General features: G+C 35.4%; 2 protein-coding genes across 2 annotated transcripts; both read left to right on the forward strand.

The window, feature by feature from the left end:
• Window positions 1-1,810: 1,810 nt before the first annotated feature.
• Window positions 1,811-4,790, forward strand: LOC106472551. The gene is made up of 3 exons (XM_013933203.2): window positions 1,811-1,909; window positions 2,266-2,425; window positions 3,913-4,790. Exons 1-3 carry the CDS (start codon window positions 1,897-1,899, stop codon window positions 4,634-4,636), a joined length of 897 nt encoding a protein of 298 aa, XP_013788657.1. The 5' UTR covers window positions 1,811-1,896; the 3' UTR covers window positions 4,637-4,790.
• Window positions 4,791-9,474: 4,684 nt separating this feature from the next.
• Window positions 9,475-21,701, forward strand: LOC106472552. The gene is made up of 4 exons (XM_013933204.2): window positions 9,475-9,592; window positions 10,553-10,586; window positions 15,364-15,523; window positions 20,889-21,701. Exons 1-4 carry the CDS (start codon window positions 9,539-9,541, stop codon window positions 21,610-21,612), a joined length of 972 nt encoding a protein of 323 aa, XP_013788658.1. The 5' UTR covers window positions 9,475-9,538; the 3' UTR covers window positions 21,613-21,701.
• The last annotated feature ends 342 nt before the right edge of the window (window positions 21,702-22,043 follow it).

Genomic DNA, 22,043 nt, shown 5'->3' on the forward strand with positions numbered 1-22,043 from the left:
TGTTCTTCTTCACGACAATTCTCTCCACCTGTGGCACGTTTGACGCAACGCAAGATTATGGAGTTTGGTTGGGAAGTTCTCCCCCACCCACCATATTCTCTAGATATGGCACCATCAAATTACCATCTTTTTCGTTTGCTGCAACACCACTTTAATGGGAAAAACGTATGCAAATGTGGAAGGTGTTAAAGAGGACAGCAACATGTTTTTTCCTTCAAAGCCAAGTGATTTCTTTAATCAGGGCATTAACTGCCTGTTAAGCATGGAGGCTATTTTATTTAATAAATGTTCTGTTTTGCTATATACGTTGTTCGTGTTTTTTCATCTAAAAAAAGCGATATTAGTTTCTTGACGACTTAATATTTTCCTATACATGAGAAACATAAAGACGGCTTTTTTGTCTCTATATATACAAAACACTTAAGTTTTTTATTTTTGGATATACACTTTTACAAAGAAAGTATGTGGAGAGTCAACAACACTTTACAATAGCATTAATTCTGTGGTATGTCATCATAGAGTAGTGATGCCATGGACAACTTTATATTTAGCTAAGAGCAAATTTTTGACCTTTCGACAGTGAAATGCCGCCATGATAACCTTATGACTGGAGGAGATGTCAGCCCTTTACAGTGAAGGATATTTGTTCAGAGAAATAGCAAAGAGATACAAATCCTAGGCAGACAATAATTTATAACCTTACGGATAGTACAAGCACGGGAAGATCAGTGCACTCATATAACAACATAAAACCACTCAAACAACACTCTACCAAGCAGAGCTGCCATTACCACTACCAAAGTTGGCAGCCAGGAAAACCACCACCAGAAAGTTACTACTAACATGTTTCACATATCCCAATCAACTGTTATTAAGATAAAGTTCACTAAGCGGCACAGCGGTATGTCTGCGGACTTACATCGCTTTGTGCTTAACTTCAAACAAACCAAAGCTTTTTAAAGAAGCAGAAACCATGAATGTTCAAGTTTCTTGCCAAACATATTGGTGGAAGAAAAGCAAACTTCAGAAACAATACATTGAACATGAGACAAGGAATGTTGGACGTGGCCTGGATATATTAAACGACTTTGACTAGAAACAGATGATTTGTTTCCAATTTCAATATAATAAGGGCTTTCCAACATGGCACAGAGAATGTAAAAAATGTTTTTCTCGTGCTGTTTATAGTTGCCGCATTTTGTTTTTTCATATAATGAGAAATTTAAGTTTCGCAAGATGGACATTTAAACAAAAAAAAGTTCTTGTTAATATCAAGGGAACATATTTTGATGCCAGTTATGGGAAATGAAATTCTTTCAGTGTATGGTCAGAACGTTGAAAATAAATTGTTACATCAAGACATACTGCAAAGTCCACAGCAGCGTTTCTATAAACTATGAAAAATGAAAGTGGTGTTCTGACACTTATGAAGTTAACCGATTCTCTACACATGGACTTTTGTGTACTTGCTGATTTAATGAGGTCCCGGAATCTGACATTTGTTTTATAGAGGGTCTGTGGAAAGTTTATCAAATTTGTGTAGGCTGAGATTTATCCTTCACAGAAGCTTGTTCAAAGTGAAACTGCAGTGTTGGCCGATAGTGCTTTAAGGTCACCAGACTGAGTATCATCAACGATGGAAGAAGTACAAAATTCCAAAAGCACCATATGAGATGGAACATCATTCTTGTATAGAGCTATTAACCCTCTATTACTTCGATAGCTTTAATACAACAGTTTTACATGTGTAATTTTCCATGTTATTAATAATTACACAAAATTTGCAAAACACAACAACAAATACATGTGTCTAGTTCGTTATTGGTCGTGTATGTTTTCAAATAACATAAATTTATTTTCTAATTTAATTTTCAGGTACTGGATAGTTCCAAAGAAATGTCACCAAAAGGTAATGAAATGTATTTCTCATTTCCTATATTGTTTAACAAAATTTACTGCTTTATAACTCAGATTTACTTATCAATATTAAACAAATCAAGTGAAGACTTCTTAGATTGTTATTTATGTTGAATATATGATTCAGCGAGGAAAATGCATTATCTGTGTATTAAAGACCTAATATGCAAACTTTTGAACTGTTTTCATTACGATAACTTACAGAATATAAAACATCAAGCTTTCAACATAAATTATTTTAGGGCTCGACTTTATAATCTTAACTTCTGAAACAACTATGGATATTTAATGCAATAGTCTCAATCGAACTTAGTATTCTTACTTGTTTCTTGTTTTTCTTTGCATCAGAAATAATAGAAAGGCATGTCCGAAATAACTATATGGTGGACTTTGATAGATGGGCTCAAGAATATGTCAGTGAACAGGCCAGAAAAACCAATCACAAGGTGTCATGGTGGGATCTCTATGGTAACCATCAACATCTTAAAGAAAGACCACAGTATCATCGGTGAGTATGCTGTATGAACAGGGAATTCTTCTCGTACATTTATCAAGTATATTTATAAAAGTGGAGTACGGTATATTAAAACAATCTTGGGGCTTTTTCACATCATTACAGTCCACGTCGCTACATCTAGCCATGTTCTGTCTGTTGGTTGTGCATCTTGACAATAGCCTTTCAGCGTAGTTTCTATTGCAAGAGGCTCTACTATAAGGCTGTCACTTCCAAAGCGTACCAGCTCTCCCTATGGTTACTCCGTAGACCATGTTGGTATGAAGACAACAATTCCTGCATACGTTTCAAAGTCAGATTGCACAGAAATCCATAGCCACTGCACACAGCCACTTGACTGATATTTCTTCGTATGGATATAATACCCATTTACTTTTCCAGCTTTTTGAAATATGTGATAATTGAGCAGAAATGTTGTGGAATCAACTTGAGTACATGTGATTTCTGTTTTTTAAAAGATCTTGATTGTGTTGCATAATGTTGTCTAGGTCACGTGAAAGGCTTTGGCCCCTGCTGACATTTACGTTCGTGAAATCTCATCTGTTACAAGAAGCCACTCCTTATTTTCCATGTATGGGATACGACTTATTGTAGATCTCTTTCTAGATGGTCCTGGATACCCAAGTTAATCCATATTCCTATATTTTTCAACGCCATTAATTACAACGGATATCTTTAGCTGGATATTTTAAATCTTCGATCTGAACATATCTTTATGTTCTAAGCGTATGAATATTTTGCATCGGAAAGGGATGTTACATAGCTTACCTAAAAAGGGTCAATTTTTGATAAAATCACACCAAACACTCCATCAAACAATGTCAAAATGTCGTTCTGATTAATTCCATAACACCACAACATTAAGTTGTCTGTGATTGGCACGTAACTTGCTGATTTGCACATTCAAAATCATTTTAATATAACGTTTGCAACCCTCTGTAGTAGTGAATATCTAACCTAATAGGCTTACCATTCGCTTTATCTTATTCGTAGTCTAAGTTAGAAGTAAAGAATTAAAGTCATTTCAACACCTATCAGATTAAGGTGTTGAGTTACTTGAAATATTTGTGTAGAAACAACAAGTGCTTTAAATGGTAGTATTAAAATACATTAGTATCTGTAAATTACTATTTTTTTTGACTGAAATATTCCTCTGGCTGCCTAAGTTGTCATTTAATAATTTACTCTATCAAGTTGTTTTAAATAAGCATGTATCAAGGTATACCAAAGATAAATATATTCTATTTCTTGTCTCTTAATGATTTTAATATATATTTTCCTTTTTCTTTGATGATTTTCGTTATTTCTATTTATTACTCTTTAATACAATTCAAATTATTTTGTTCCTTATTGATTAATGGCATTAAATAAGTTATTTATTAGTATTTAGGTTGTTTATTACGGCATTAAAAGTTTTACTTTTCTACATTTTGTGATTTAAGTATTTGAGGCTTTAAAATGCATATTTTGTTATATCCTAGCTTCAAAATTGAAGTAAACACTGGACCAGTCTTCTACAAGCAGGTTAGCAGAACAGTTGATAGGCCTCAGTCAGTTTACACCAACTGGTACCACAATGACCAGTCAAAGGAAAAAATCACTACAGTAATCTCTAAGGAGATCAAGCGACAATCTACCTTCACCTGGTCTTTGGAGCAAGGACTAAAAATTTCGACGAAGGTAGAGGCCAAGGTTGGGATTCCGGAGCTTATTGACGTTAGCACGTCCATTAGCACAGAACTTGACCTCAGAGCTAGCCAAGGAAAGACCACCACCGACGTGGACAGTTTTTCGATCTCTTATACTCTAAACATTGACCCTAAGACTTCTGTAAAAGCAGAATGGGTGATTACGGAGCGCGAGGTAGAAGTCCCCTGGGAGGTAGATATATTTATAGATGGCTGGATTGCAATATGGTTCCACGAGAAATGGGAGGGACACTGGCTTTGGTTTCACCCTATGTGGATGTTGAAAAATGAATACTTTCAACAAAATGGTGATGGTCTCAAATTTAGGGCTCATGGAGTATTCCGTGGAGTTCGTGGGATCGACTCAGTAATTAGAACCTATGAATATCCTTTACAAAAACCGTATTCAGACGTTACAGGTGAGCCCTTGACTAAACCAGGAATTCCCCGTAGGGTCAATACCCATCATATTCCCCAAGGCCGAGAACAGAAGCAGCACGGTGCCCTTGGAGATTAATGACGAGGAACTAATGTCTTCTTCAACGAGTCCAGTGACTCATACTGTACAATCTAGAACCATTCTGATGATCTATAATTCTTAAAGATTAAAGTAAAAAAATATGAAACCAATAAAAGTTGTGGTGTTGTAAAAAAAGAATATATATATATATAACTTAATGCGTCTTCTTTTCTAAATTTATGTTAGGTGTGCACCTATAAACACGGTTAAATCACTGAACAGCAAGCTTGCAAACTGGGCTGTCTTTAAAATCGGGGGAAAATACAGGCGAAAATAGTAAAAACTATTTATGAATTAAGACGTTTTTATATATGTTGCAAATACGCAGAGTCTGGTTGTTAGTTTGTTTTTTATTAGGCACAAAGATGCAAAATGGGCCTCTACCCACTGCGTGTATCGAAACCTGACTTTTTGCGTTATAAGTTGCAAGACTTACCGCCGAGCCACCATGGGGCAACACACAGAGAGTCAAATCTTACGGTGAAATAAAAGTAAAAACAGTCCCAGCTGCGTCGTCGTCGCTTTGACTATTATCACACAAGTTACTTTAAAGTAATAATATTTTATTAATTTTAGTATTAGTTTAAATAAAAAGTGTTCCTGTTTATACCTCTCCATCGGTTTTAATTTGGGTGAGCTAAAAGCCTTGATATTTCTAACATTACTACACTGCGTCTCGTGAGATACTTAGACCATCATTTGGAATTAACAGATTTACATGAACAATACTTACATTATTAAAAAGATAAATAAATACAACAAATTATTCCAGAAAAAAGGTAATTGTTTTAATTTAGGTCAACGTTTCGCTATTACGGCTTCACAGGGCAAACAATATACTTGCTAACTGATTTAGGCCCATAGAAAAGATTTCAAAACAATTCGAGTCTGCGTATTAGGTGGACTTCACGCGAGAATATATAGTTGTTGTAAAATGTATTGTCGTACATTGCGAATTTGAAAGTACATGCAAACAAACAAATTTATACTATTTGAAGAACATATTAAGTTAAATACTCATTAAATACGGATAGTTATAATTAATGATTATACGGTGATTTTTTGTTCAACTGTGACTTATTCTCTTAAATTAACAAGGATTCTTTGCATTTTCTATCTAAACAGCTGTGGTAATGAGTAAGAATGTTCATTGTATGGGACAATGAATATCACTTATACCGAGTTTGTCAGTAAAATGTTCAGCCACAGCACTGACTTTACTATCTAATATATATGTAAATCTTTGAAGGTGTTCGTTAATTCTATCCCTACTAGTTCTGCCTGTTTCACAGATATATACAGAAACACAAAGTTTGCCTATCAAACTATATATTACATTATTGTGGTTACAGTTTCCTCTTAAACCTGATTTACAACCTGCACCTTTGTCTGTGGGTTTAGTGCATGTTTTGGGTTTAAAGGCTGATTTTACTAACATATTGTTCAAAGTTCTGCTTGGTTTCTCTGTAACTTTGATGTCAAGACCAGTTTGTCTGTATGCCTGTCTAATACGAGCTGAAATCTTAGGACTAATGTATGGTATAACAAAATTCGCGTAAAATTGCTTTTTTCATGTGGTAATGTTTCTACATTGTTATCCTTATCCCTGTCCTGTGCATTACACGTGAACATAATAGAACATCACAGAACATAATAACAAAACACCTGAGCATCATATGTGATACACAACTACATTTATTTGATATACAGATGATACTCATGAACGTGGCAATATGAACTGGTTATTTTGGTTCAACGTGTAAGATTAGAAGAGAGCTTCGTATGAGCATCACATGTAACGTTCAAAGCACGTGTGAATTATGAGAGGTTAAGTTACTTTCATTCAAGAGAAAATATAAACCTATGATAAATACAACAATTTTTTTTATTAATTCTTTATATTTTCATTGCCCATTACTCATATTTTCCAACACCTCAATAATGTTTATATAATGCAAAAAAACAAGCTTTACAGAATATCAACAATACATTAAATGATATAAAACAGGGAAAATGTTATTGTGGACTTAGCGTTCACAGTTTCGTAAATTCTTATCAATAAATGTTTTGGATAGCTATTAATGTCTAATTTTTGTACACATTCTTGCATAGCCTTGAATTTTTCTTCATTGGTTGTAAAAGTCTTATTGATACGGTTTAGTTTTCGAATAATATCCACACGTGTAGTGGGCGGTGTGAGTGGTAATGAAAACATGCTGGTTTTTCACAAGGCTTATGATACAGTTTTGTTACAAGTTTGCCATCTTTTAGGATAATCTGAACATCAAGGAACGACAAGACGTTTAATTCTTTGGAGTGTCTAATAGTGAATTTTATAGTAGGGTGGAAGCTATTGAGGAAACCATAAAAAAGTAGTAAATTACTTAAAGAGTCATTCAGAATTTCATAGATGTCGTCAGTATATCTGACCAATATGTCTTGCTTCTTATGTGTTTCCTTATACCAGTATTGCAGTACTCGCCTTTCTACCATATACATGTAAGTAACTGTGAAAATGCTACAGCTACATGATTACTTATAGCAACACCATATAACTGTTGATAGTAACTCTCGTTAAACCGAAAATAACAGTTTCTCAACATCAAATTAAAAATATCTTTAATGCGTTGAATAGTGTAACCCGCTAAATCTACACCGTCTTTATGATTGACCACATCGACTCCTTAATCAATTGGGATGGAGGTGTGAAATGACTCAACATCCAGACTGAATGATATATTATTGGGATTGATGATGTTAATAGTAGTATGAAGAGTTTTAAGAAAGCCTTGGGTGTTTTTTAAATGTGTAGGAATAAAATTCGAACAATTCTGAATTAGGCTATCTACAAGTCACGAGAGTTTCTTCCGTTGGCGAGTCAAGCTGACACAATGGGTCTTTGTGATCCCTGGGAAGATAATAAAATTCAGGTGATCTGTTGTTGTTTGGACTAAGATTATTTATCACGTACTTAAGAAGTGTTAACTTATAACACAAACACAGAACATACTTTTAGTAACTTTGAACCATATGATTAAGAGTTTGCTTCAGAGTACAGGCGTGTCCACTGGGATGACGTGGGGGGGGGAGCAGCAGACCTCATCGGAGAGCTTTGCCCCTCAGCAGTATCCCCATCAGGGGTAGTCTTTCAAGGTTTCCCCCCAGTGGCACAGCGGTATGTCTGCGGACTTACAACGCTAGAATCCGGGTTTCGATACTCGTGGTGGGCAGAGCACAGATAGCCCATTGTGTAGCTTTGTGCTTAATTACAACCAAACCAAACCTTTCAAGGTTTGAAAATTCTCTAACTTCTTCACACTAACTCTTTGCTCCTTTGTGCCGCTATTCTCAAATAAAAAATCCTAGAAATGGCACTGCCTCAGTGAATTAGTAACACGAGTTTCTAAAAGATAAAATGTTTCTATGCTAATAGTTCTCAAAAGAATAACCCCTGAAAATACACTTAATGGCACATAATATAACTATTAATTGACTTGAATAAGCATAGATTCTACATTACTTCAGAGTTGTGCCTTTTTTATCCAACATTCGGAACATCATAAAAAACTATGTAAAAGACCCTAATGAGATGTACCATGTGGTAGTTATTGTACATGACCTCTCTGTATCACCAATGTCTACCGATAGATAACATGTAAACGAACTAGGTGTATTAAGTATGTGTCATGAAAATGTATGTAGGTGATCTCATTGTATCACCGATGTCTACCAATAGATAACATGTAAAAGACCTAGGTGTATTAAGTGAGTGTCATGGGAGTGTATGTACACGATCTCACTGTATCACCAACGTCTACCAATAGATAACAAGTAAAACACCTAGGTGTATTAAGAATGCAACAAGAAGTATATGTACACGATCTCACTGTATCACCAACGTCTACCAATAGATAACAAGTAAAACACCAAGTGTATTAAGAATGCACCAAGAAGTATATGTACACGATCTCACTGTATTACCAATGTCTACCAATAGATAACATGTAAAAGGCCTAGGTGTATTAAGTATGTGTCATGGAAGAGTATGTACACGGCCTCACTGTATCACTGATGTCTACCAACAGATAACACGTAAAAGACCTAGATGTATTAAGGATGTACCATAATAGAGTATATGTACAGAATCTCGGTGTATCACAGAAGTACCATAATAGAGTATGTGTGATGGGTTTACCATGAGAAAGTGTGTATAAAATCTCGATGTATCACTGAACTCTATTATTGTACTTCAGTGATACACCGAGATTTTATACATATACTCTATTATGGTACTACACACTTTCTTATGGTAAACCCTTCACACATACTCTATTATGGTACTTCAGTGATACACCGAGATTCTGTACATACACTCTATTATGGTACTTCAGTGATACACCGAGATTCTGTACATACACTCTATTATGGTACTTCAGTGATACACCGAGATCTTATACATACACTCTCATGGTAAACCCATCACATATATAAGATCTCGGTGTATCACGATTGCTTGTGTCTTTCACTGTTAAAGAGGTCAATTTTTCTTGCACATTTCATTTAGATATTTTTCTAAATATAATAATTTTATTTTTATTTAACTATGATTTTTGTTTATGTAAGGTAACTGGAAAGAAAATATATTTCAGAAAAACTGACAAAATGTTTCAAACTCGCACAAACTACATATATCACAGCTTCATTGAAGATAGGTATTTAGTTTCCTGTGTATAATAACAAGGCCAGGAGGTGCCGGAACTGGATGATAATATCACAATAAGTATTATCAGACCATCTGGTGAGTCCCATAAAGGCAAGGACAATGATAACAAATGTGTTTAAAAAACCTGAAATTTCTTGATTATAAGTTTGTCTTACTGTTTTCAATCACCTACGAAGATGCTAGGCCTGTCGGCATTCTGCGCAATATTGGGTCTTGCCGTTGCGACTCCAGTAAGTACCATTATTTCTTGGAATTAAGGAACATATTCCATTATGGTATACATACTTACATAGACATTATAACATTCTGTTACCTTAACTATTTCTTGTAAAAAAATGAGTGTTTGAAAATTCTAAATGTGGCATAAATGAAAACAAAGATACACGAACTTTTGATATAAGATTCCAAGTTACTATCATTGTCGGAGATAAACCAAGTAGCTCACGAAGCGATCACTCTAGGTATTTTGATCCATTACGTGATATCTCGTAGGCATTTTTACAAGATCAGATTGCAGTTTGATTAAGCATTTCGGCCACTGACCATTTTCAGACAGTGTGGTGCTAACATAATGAGTATATACATATGAATGTATTTTATTTTTCACACACACACACACACAAATTATATGGTGAAACATGGGGAAATAAGCATATCAACAGTTTGTTTGAATTTCGCGCAAAGCTACACGAGAGCTATCTGCGCTAGCCGTTCCTAACTTAGCAGTGTAAGACTAGAGGGAATGCAGCTAGTCATCACCACCCACCGCCAACTCTTTATCCAACGAATAGTGGGATTGATCATCACATTATAACGCCCCCACAGCTGAAAGGGTGAGCATATTTGGTGGTACGGGGATTCGAACCCGCGACCCTCAGATTGCGAGTCGAGCGCACTAACCACTTGGCCATGCCGTGCCATATCCACAGTTAAGCATGGTACTTCAACACTTGAAATAGGGAAAAAGATTTGTCGTTTCTATAACTATTACTCATTGATTATGGAATGTATAAAAATAGACACCAAGTGAATGTTTGACTGATGATTGTTCTGTATTAAATGGTAGGTCTGCCATGACGATATGTAAATTATATACAATAACTCTTTTACACGCATTTTTTTGTGTATAAAACTTTCAAAGGAATAAAACAATTTTCGACAAATATATCTATTTTTTCTTTTTCTTTCAGGGGCTAGATGGATTCGATGATGTTGCAATTAAAGGTAAAACAATATTTTGAATATTTTATTTTTCTTATTTCATAATAAAATACATGTAATCAATTAGCATCAACGGACTTCTCAGTATCAAGATTTTAATTTCTAAAATGTTAATTACCACGTCTTAAAATATTCCTAGTTTTATTTTCAGCTGGAAGTTGGAAGCTATAATTATCATAGCTTGAAATAAATAGTTCACTAGTGCGCATGTGTACCAAAATGTAAAAATGAAGATCGAGTCTTTGCGCATGCCCGTACAATTGCGGAAATATCAAAGAAATCTTCCGTCAGAAATCGGTTCTTAACATCCAGTCTACGAGTCGGTGAGACTAGTTCGGGGAATTGGGTGGGTTACTGAGGGGTGTCACGGTTTCCGGTATTCAAGATAACACCAATAAAATCTATTCCGAAAAAGGGCTCAATCTGTTAACCTCAAAAACCACACTTTAATGGCAAAAGAACTCACCTCTCACTAGTGTTCAGCTACGAAGATGGTGAACGTAGGGTATTGGCTGTAATGTGTTCTTCTTGCATATGACAGTAGAAGTGTTCATGTTTAGGTAGGTATCACATTTAGTCACATTAGGGCGGCAAGTAAGCTTCCTTGAACCGTTCACAACCATCTCTATCAGGAGAACTTGCGAAAATCGCGGATAAAACGGCTATATAGAGCTGAGGAATCAGATCTTGTATTGCGAAACATGTGCAGCCACTACCACGTTTTGTGTGAAATTTTGAATTGGAACATAGATTTTAATCCCTGAAATACTGGAAATTAGGCCATGCTACTGAGCACTTAGATTCAAGATGTCGCAAGGAGTTCAAATCTTTATCCAGAAGTTTTTTAAAAAAGAGTGTTCAAAAGATTTGTTTGGGAATCAATCAATCAAAAATGTCTCCCTGACTCGCATACTTGGTGTTAAATGGTTCCAGTTAAGACTTTAACATGACTAGGATGTTATAAATTTTCTCGGTTTGTCAAGGAATGCCACATACATGATCAAGTAGAGAAAGCTCCTCCATTCCCAAATAAACCACAAAATTGTTTTTTGTTCAATGTGGACCAAAATCGTTAAGACGATTCACATATGAAAATTGTTCTTTCTATTTTTATTAGAGCTTCTGATAATTAAAAACAGACTTTACATTCAAATCCTTAATTACTTTTATCTGTGCACAGAATTAGAATCCATTCTGTATTCTAATAATTCTGTATCGTAATCTTTAATAGCTTTGAAATCATTTTCTCAATATCTAGCGCTATGAAAATTACCATTCAGAACAATGAGTTTAAGATCCAACATCTTGTGAAAAATTCTCCACTAACTATTCTAAGTTTTCAAGATGGCGTACTATTGTTTATACTATTATAAAAGTTGTTCTAGTGGTGTTAATTTACTGGTTGGTCTTTGGTGACTGGGCCTGGTGTTTAGTGTACCTTAAGCGTAAATCTAAGGATTCGCATCTCGTTGCCGAAAAGTTAAAAAAAAAAAAAAAAAAAACTCGCTCTGCAGATAGAGATATTCAAATCTTAGTATTCGGTCTGGCAAAAATATCTCGATAATTGACAGCGGGAGCTGTTGACCAGTTTCCCTCCTTCTAGTCTATCAGTTCATAATTAGGGTTGATCTTGCCGCAGATAGCCCTCGTGTAGCTTTGCTTGTTTGTTTCGAATTTTGCGCAAAGCTACACGAGGGCTATCTGCGCTAGCCGTCCCTAATTGAGCAGAGGGAATTTAGAGGGAAGGCAGCTAGTCATCACTACTCACCGCCAACTCTTTAACCAACGAATAGTAGGATTGACCGTCACTTTATAACGTCCCTACGGTTGAAAGGGTGAGCATGTTTGGTAGGACTGGGATGCGATTCGAGCTCCTTAACTACCTGGCCATGCCGGGCCTGTAGCTTTGCGCGAACATTCTAAGACAAATAAACTGATATGGCTAATTTCAACATTTAACAATTATTGAGATAGAATTTTTAAATTGGAAGATAGCGCAAATGTGCATTGTGTTACATCAACATTTGTCTACTGGGTGCATCATGTAAAAGTAACAACATACACAGTGAAATCTATTTACTATAAAGTGCAACTAAACAACTAAAGGAGCTCGTTAGTTTTCACATAAAGCGCTAGTTGACTTAATCGTAAATTTCATAAATTAGTTCAATATAACTTCTTGAAAGTGGTTATATTAAGCAAGTCGATCCTGAAAGAGTTGATTTTAAGTTAATATATTATGAGAAATAAGCACTTTAACACAAATACTTCCTTCAGTAGATGTTTGTTCGTTTGTTATTAAGCACAAAGCTACACAATGGGCTATCTGTGCTCTGCCCACCACGGGTATCGAAACCCGGATTCTAGCGTTGTAAGTCCGCAGACATACCACTGTGCCACTGGGGAGCTCTTCAGTAGAAGCACTGATCAAACTATGCTGGCATGGACAGGTGGTTAGGGCGCTCGACTCGCAATCTGAAAGTCGCGGGTTCGAATCCCCGTCCCGCCAAACACGCTCGCCCTTTCAGTCGTGGGGGCGTTATAATGTGGCGGTCAACCCCACTATACGTTGGTAAAAGAGTAGCCCAAGTCTTACACTGCTAAATTAGGGACGGCTAGCGCAGATAGTCCTCGTGTAGCTTTGCGCGAAATTCAAAAACAAAGAAACAAACAAAAAATGTGTTACTTGAGGAAGGTGTGAATGTGATTGTTAACTTTCTATTGGCGGTTTAAAAGCTTTAAACACTGATTGTGAATATTTTTCCATAAATCATTCAGTAACAAAAATCTACAAAAACCTGATTTTGTAACTAATCAGTGGCGTAGCAAGACTCTTGTATAAACATTTCCTGTGAGAGGTAGGGAAAGGATGGCTCCACCCACTTACTATTCTTCCAAAAACAATTACGTTCAATAAGTTTCTTTCTTTTATTACTCAGCCTTTAGTCTGCCACCTTAATCATCTAAAAACCGTAAATAGCGAAGATTCTAAATGATAATTCAATGCATTCTTGTTATAAGGTTTATTTTATTGTGTGTTGATTTGTGATGTTATGTACTGCTAGTCAGTTTGTTGTATAAAATTATCTCCATTAATTTATAAGTTATTTCCGGTTCTCATCCACACGATCAGCTAACTTTAGATCAGAAGCTACCAGTAATAAATCTATAGTCAATCAATAAAGAATACAAGCATTTTATAATTAGTTTAATCCAATAATAGTCGTAGTTATCATTTACTAAAACTTCTCTTTCAAACATTCTCAAAAGCAAAGAGCAATGAAGATTGGGTAGATTGGACAAAGGGTATTTTTGTTTTAATTTGTGACATCGTCATCAGAGCCACTCCAAATTCCTAACATAACATTGTACGATTTTGTTTTAAAATCAGAACGTGGTTAGTTAAACGTTAAGAATTAATAATACCTTAATGGGGATTTCATCTTTACCTTCAATGTTTATTGAGCAAACTTTCAACTCTCTATCGTCGTGTATTTATACATATATAAATAGGTCTAAAATTGTTATAAAAACAATATATTTCTTCGTCAAAATACGAATTCAATAGTTTACACCACTGGAGTAACTAACTGACTGACTAAATGCACTGGTTACTCTTCAACTGACTGGCAGACTCACTCATTCAATAACTCACCACTTTATAAAATATTGATAAAAAGTATTATAATTGTTGTAATTTTCTATGATAATTTCATTTTTATTGTTTTATTGACACATGAAGTAGTAGCAGTAGTAGTACTGTCCGCATGTTATCACGTGCATTCATTACAGTATTAATGTCGTGTGCTCACTACGTTTGGTTAGGGAGCTGGACTCATTAAATGAGGGTCACAGAATGGAACCCTGTCATCGAACATGATCACCCTTTCAGCAGTGGGGACGTTATAATTCGATGGTCAATCCCATTATTCGTTAGCAAAGAATATCCCAAGAGTTGGCAGAAGTTAATGTTGCCTAGCTGCCTTCCCTCTAGTCTACACCTTCAAAATTAGGGACAGTTAGCGCAAACAACCTTCGAGTAGTTTTGCGTGAAATTCAGTAAAGGAGTTGAAAGCTTGTTCAATATATATATGTGGGAATATCAACCCTTATTTTGTTTTGCTTTGTTTATGTTATCATTATTTTCCTTTTGTATAAAAACTTTATAACTTTAAGTAGGCTAGGTAGAACCCCGTACGTCTTTGCTGTGGGGCAACTATCCCAATCGCCACATATATTTTTATGGTACTGTTTATCAGGTCAAAAGTCCTTTTTCTTTACAACCTCCATTTCTTATTAATCCTTACTTTAATTCTGATTTGTAAATGAATCGTATAAAATTGACAGAAATTACATTTTGCCAACTTAACCTTGTTCACATCATTACAGTCGTTGAGATTTCGTAACACAAATAGCGTCTCAACCATTACTGTGTCTGTCGTATCCCAGCCGGCTTGAGGAACCCACGCATTTGAGAAAATGCCTCGTCGACAGTGGATAGAGCAGATATAGTGCAGTTGACAAATTCTTCTTTACTTTTACTCTTTAAGTTCTTAGTATTCAGTAATAGCCTCTTCACGTTTGAACTAAACGTTAGTTACTTTGTTACTTTCTTTCCAGTCCAGGATGTGCAATTTTTAAATTATAACACTGAAGACCAAAAACAGCCATATTACAATACCACCAAAATATAACGGCATTTAATGTGTTGTATAGGAAACAATACTTTTAATTATATCTATGTAGTGTAATTTACCGTAGAGTATTTTTGTTGGTACAGATGCAATAGAACGCCATGTTCGCAACAATTACATGGTGGACTTTGATAGGTGGGCACAAGAGTATGTCAATCAACAGGCTAATCAAAACAACCGTAAGGTGTCGTGGTGGGATCTGTATGGTAACCATCAACATCTCAAAGAAAGGCCAGAATATCATCGGTAAGTGACTTGTGGAATAAAACAAGTATATTGATTAAGATTAATAAAATGAATTTAATTTAAATAAGCAAACAGATACATCAACGCATTAAGAAATGCACCCCAGTGGCATGTTTGCAGACTTACAACGCTAGAAACCGGCTTTCGATACCCGTGGTGGGCAGAGTGCAGATAGCCCATTGTGTAGCTTTGTGCTTAACTACAAACAAACAAAATCATTAAGAAATACACAGTATATAATTTTGATAGTTATTTGTGTCATAGGAGGTATATTTTCCTGCTTCATTAAACTATTAAATTACAAAAAACAACAACGAACGAAAACATTGTACACTGTTAGTAATGCCACTAATGCCGTATTTCTGTAGGAAGTGGGCCTACGTTTGATATTAAGCACAACCTGAATACTATTACTAACTCATAGCACCACCCAGTGGTACACATCTGCCAGAAAAGACTGTCAGTGTTCTTATAAAGATGCTTCAAGTCTAATGAGATTTTGAAGTCTGCCCTTTCAGCTCTGAATATGGCAATTTAATAGCTCCTGGTTTCTATAATTCATTCAACTGTTTCCTGTTATTCCCAATCGAATTTTCACCATCTTTCCTCTACTTGATGAGTCCTCTTTCGTTCATATTCGGTGAAGTTTTGTTTATCAATTTCACAACGGCTTTTATCCTTCTCTGGCGTATTGTCTAATTTTCCATTTTTTTAAATCTCATATCTTGTATTTTGAATGATTTCAAATGTTTGCCAGTTCTTTTGGGTTATTCGGCAAAAATAATAATGCAAACTATGGAACACTTAATAACAGGGGCGTCATGCAGATAGTTTCTTTTTCGGGGGGCGGGGCGGAAGGCAGTCAAAAAACAAAGTACTTTTAATATTAGTGGTGGGTTAATAGTAACAATCACACAAATAATAATTTTCTTGTTCGTTTGTAGTTAAGCATAAAGCTGCACAATGGGCTATCTATGCTGTTCGTACCATGGGTATCGAAACCCGGTTTTTAGCGTTATAAGCCTTCAGAGTTACTACTAAGCCACTGGGGGACACAAATGATAATAATTGGGGTGCTTTTAACTTTTCACGTTATAAAAACGAGTATTTCTTTGATTAACTTATTGGTTATGCATACAGACAAACATTTTTGAACATATTTAATAAAACAATTTTATACATGGATTTTGGATTATCAAATCAGTGTGTGAAAATCATTTCGGGGCTCGTGCCTATTTGTGGCCTACGCTAAACGACAACATTTAATTTCTGCAACTTCAGATTTCAATGTTGCCTTATCCAATGCTCACCAATAGGCCTAATTTCACAAATACACTACCTCTAACGGAAATTCTACTTTCTTGTTAATTTGGTATTTTTATTTATTCTTTAAAACACAAACTCATTATTTCGCACCATTGAACTAACTGACTAACTGGCTGACTATATCTACTGATTACTTATTAACTGATTGACAGACTCACCCATTCAATAAATTACCACTTTATTGACTGTATAGCTCCTCAAGTTTTATATATATGTCGCAGATTGATTTATACACTTCAGAGAAAATTCCAGACGCTGTAAAGAATAACACAAATAAAGAGAACCGTCCAACAATATATCTATAGATTGAAGAAAGTCCAAAGTTATTCTGAACACACTGGACTTTATTTTTAAAACTTTCCATGAGCTCTCGATTAACAACATACAGCCTTGGTCAAAATATTTGCATAATGTTCTATATTGATGTTAATTTTTACATGTATGAAGTAGTTACTGAATAAATGCTCGAGTGGTAACAGAGAAGATAGAATATGATCGGACAAAGAGGTATGAGTTGTTATTCTGGTCTGTATAAGTTGTTTCGAGCTTTTGTTCGTCAAAACACACACATACATATCTGTTTTGTATAAAAGTGTGTGCTTTTGGTATGATATTTTTCGAAACAGATCAATGCTTTGTTCAGACAATTTCTCTGTACTTGGTGTAGAGTTATGCCTTGCCACGTGCCAGAAGTTATAGGGTGTCAAATTTGTCTACTGTTCAAAAATGGTATGAAGCAAGCGGACGTTGCCAGAACGGTAGGGTACCCCCAGTGTACTGTATCCAAAATCCTGAAACGTCATCGGACTCCAGGAAACGTTGCTCCAGGAAAGTCTACTGGTAGACGCCGAATAATTACTGCCCGAGATGACCGTGTTTTGATCAGGTTAACACATCGAGACCGAAAGAAGTCTTGCAACATCTTACGACAGGAATGGCATGAACACAATCATTCCACGGTATCCAGAAGAATAGTGAATAGGAGAGGTCAAACAAGGTCATTTTGCAAGAAGGGTTATATGCAAAACGATATAGACCAGAATTCACCACCGTCACCATGTTACTTGGGCAAGACAGCATGCCAACTTACAGTTAGGACATTGGTCTAGAAAACAGACGAGGGAAGACTGTATTTCTCACAGGGAACACACAGGAGGTGGTACAGTAAATGTTTGGGCAGCTATTCATCATGGTGGAAAAACTGCTCTTCATAATCCTTCAGAGAAATGTCAATGGCGCCTCATACAAGCATCACATGGAGACGATATTTCTCCTACATGCTTGGGCAAAGTTTGACAGTAACTTTGGGTTCTAGGATGACAATGCCCCTGCCCAAAGTGCACGTATTGTACAGAATTACCTCGACCAAGAGGATGTTACAAAACTACCATGGCCAGTAAAGTCTCCAGACTGTAATCGCATTGAGAATTGTTGGGCAGGACTAAACCGAAAAAAAGCTAACAACGACCCTAAACCCTATACTGTAGCTGAGTTGCAGTGCCTTCTAGCAACAAGTTGGGATGAAATCATGGTGGATTACAGCAATAACCTCATCGACAGCATGCCAAATTGCTTTGCAGAGGTCATTAGAGTACAAAGAGGACCAATCAAGTACTGATATAACGTTACAGACACTATTTGTAAGAACTTGATGTTATATTTTAGCATTATATGTGTTTTGGTAAGGCTTTATTGTAATAGGTGAAAGGCTGAATGACACATCTTTCTACATGTGTCTGATAAAATTGTTTCCTATTCCAATAAATCGTTTGTGATGTCCATAGAACGTGTATCATTATACAAGTTACATTTGTAAATGTTTAATATAACATGTATTTCTCAGTGTGACAGTACTAAGTGTATTTGTATTCCATCTTAATAATAATTATCTTATTTGTTACAAAATGTTCAAACATTCTGGCTAAGACTGTAAAATGCACTTTCGAAATTATTTCCAGTTCATAGTTATTTGTGAAAATTACAAGTATAGACGCCAAAAACAGTTAATTCTGATATTTATTACGTGAGTAGTGTAGCCTCTGCTGACTTTAATAAGCCCTACGAAGTAGTGCATCATGGTAATCCTATAGCCACAGGCCTATTACTATACTGTCTCAATATCTTTATTGATACTGTATTAATAGCATACTTTATTGCATAACTTGAAAATACTAACAGAAATTATAAACATAATATCTACCGAAAACTTTCGACAATTCCTTTGGTTTAAATGTGTATATTTTTCTAACAACAAATCTCTCAGTCAACTGGACCAATTGTTTGGAAGTAAGTAGGGTCCACATGAGATCCGAAAAACTTTAAAACAATATATAGGAATCTGTAGTGTTTCATCTGAAGAGTCTTTTTCTGTACATTTTCCTAGTTGTTATAGGGATTTTATATATCCCTAAAGTTAACCACTCTCACCTCTGTGGTCATGGTTGTCTACGTCTTACGACAATTCTGTGAACATTCCCGATCTGGAAATAGACATACTTGTTTTCGGCCGTTTGTCATTTTTATTAGAACTAATGAACTTGTTTTTTTTATATCTTATACGGATTGCTTTCTCAGTAACTGATATCTCGTCATGATCGCATCCACATCTGTAGAACGTCGGGCATTTTGCTGCCTTTCACCTGCAAATAAGCTTAGAATCTAATGCTTCTGACATCTATTCTTCGTTTTGGCGAAGACAATGAAATAAATAAGTAGCCTTGACCTAACATCTGCTGGGTTTCCTGAAAGCACTTAAATACTTTTAAATTTTTGCTTTTTTTTTTCTAAATTTGAGAAATACAACTTGCTTGATTGAAAGTCTTTTAGTTCATCAAGATTAAAGGAATTTCCGTCTTGCTATCAATACATCGAATCAAGTGTATTGGCAAGATCTAAAACACAGTAATGAAGGAAGGGATCACATTAGACAAGCTGACAGTTTCGGATCATTCTTTACATTTCAAGAGGGTCTAATGATAATGTTTCCATAATTTATCTACAAAAGACATAAGGATGATTTGCAATACTAATGACTTGATAATTCATATAAGGATCATTCTTTACCCTATCCTTACATTAGCTTTTAGCTTCAGCTAAACTTACTTCAAACTGTTTCTATAAAGAGGTGAACTACTCTCTACACATATATTTCCGTTTTAAAACTAATCTTCGTCTTTGAATTGTTCTTGTTCTATATTGTTCCTCGTATCATCTAGTCGATGCTTCCACATATCATCTTCACTGACTGTGTTATTTGTTTTTAAGTTATAGGTTTCAGTTTTTTCGTTTATGATACGTGAAAGACATTGAGACTCGGTTTTCGTCAAATCTAACAACAAAGTCAAAGCCTATACAATTTCAACACGGAAAAACGGCCACAAGAAACAAGAGCCATCATAAATACTTCATTGTTCATTTTATTTCAAGCCCTTGGAATACTCATAGATTATCACTAGCAGCCCCAATATATGATGCAATCGTCTATTTGGATCTTAAACCGGGATTAATAAGGTGTTATCGATCCTGATTGTACGGTTTTTGCTAAATGTAGTCTTGAAATTGGTATATTCAATACGCTAATCCTAAGTATATGCAACAGCTATAATTCTAAATTATTATTGCATATGATTATAGCAATCCAACAAACAAAACTAATACAGCGCGTGTTAAAAAACGAATTTAATCCATATGATTACGTAATACGCTGAAACTAACCATGAATATTACAAATTGAAATTAACCCTGCAATCCAACAAACAAAACTAATCCAAAGTGTGTTAAAAAACTAATTCAATCCTGACGATTACTTAATATGCTGAAACTAATCATTAATATTACAAGTTGAAATTAATCCTGAATACTGCAAGTTGAATTTAATCCTGAAAATTATATAATAAGTTGGTCTAATGGTGAACTTGTATACTTAATCGTTTACCATTTCTAAAATACTTATGTATTAAAGTTATTGATATTGTTTTGATGTTCAGCTGTGTTTTCTGGAGAGTGAATAACACAAATATTTAAATTGGTAACTCCCTAGGTACAAAATTGAGGTAACCACTGGACCTGTCTTATACAAACCAGTCAGCAGACAACTTGATAGACCTCAGTCAGTTTATACTAAATGGTATCACAATGACCAGGCTAATCAAGATATTACCACAGTCATCTCCAAGGAAATTCAGAGACAGTCTTCGTTTACTTGGTCTTTGCAGCAAGGACTAAAGATTGCAACAAAGGTAGAGGCCAAGGCTGGGATTCCCGAGGTTATTGATGTCAGTACGTCCATCAGCACGGAACTGGACCTTAGGGCCAGTCAGGGAAAAACCACTAGTGAGATAGACACCTTTAAGATTTCATACACTCTTAAGATTGATCCAAAGACTTCCGTAAAAGCAGAATGGGTGATTACGGAACGAGAAATTGAAGTCCCCTGGGAGGCAGATATATCTATAGATGGTTGGATCGCTATTTGGTTCCACGAGAAATGGGAGGGACACTGGCTTTGGTTTCACCCTATGTGGATGTTGAAAAATGAATACTTTCAACAAAATGGCGACGGTCTCAAATTTAGGGCTCATGGACTATTTCGTGGAGTTCGTGGGATCGACTCAGTAATTAGAACCTATGAATATCCTTTACAAAAACCGTATTCAGACGTTACAGGTGAGCCTTTGTCTAATCCCGGAGTTCCTCGTAGGGTCAAGACCCATCATATTCCCCAAGGCCGTGAGCAGAAGCAGCATGGTGCTCTTGGAGATTAGGAAACAGACAGCCATGTTCCATTCTAACGTTTCTACTTGCTCGTATACTAACTAAAACCTTCTTGACTTTTCATCTCAATGTTAAAAAATGTTCAAAAAATAATTTTTATTTAAGCAGTTAAAGGAGTTTAAATTTTCAAATCGTAAAAGATTTGAAAAACTGCACTAAGCAATAAAGTGTACAGAAGCTTAAAACGTTTTTAAAATTTTGTGTTCGTTTTATTCGTTTACAGAAAACATTTTTAAGTTTAGCACACTGATACCTGGCAGTTTTACATGTAACATGTTAGTAGCAGAGTACGAATAATTTAGAGGGCCTATATTAGTTTTAAACAGTTTCAGAAATATTGTCATATTTATGCTCTTGACTAGAGCTTTGATTAACAAAAAATCGCAATTAATAAACGACGTAACGGCTATTACGATGTGAA

This window comes from Limulus polyphemus, unplaced genomic scaffold (assembly GCF_000517525.1).
Source record: "Limulus polyphemus unplaced genomic scaffold, Limulus_polyphemus-2.1.2 Scaffold5417, whole genome shotgun sequence".
Lineage (NCBI taxonomy): Eukaryota > Metazoa > Arthropoda > Merostomata > Xiphosura > Limulidae > Limulus > Limulus polyphemus.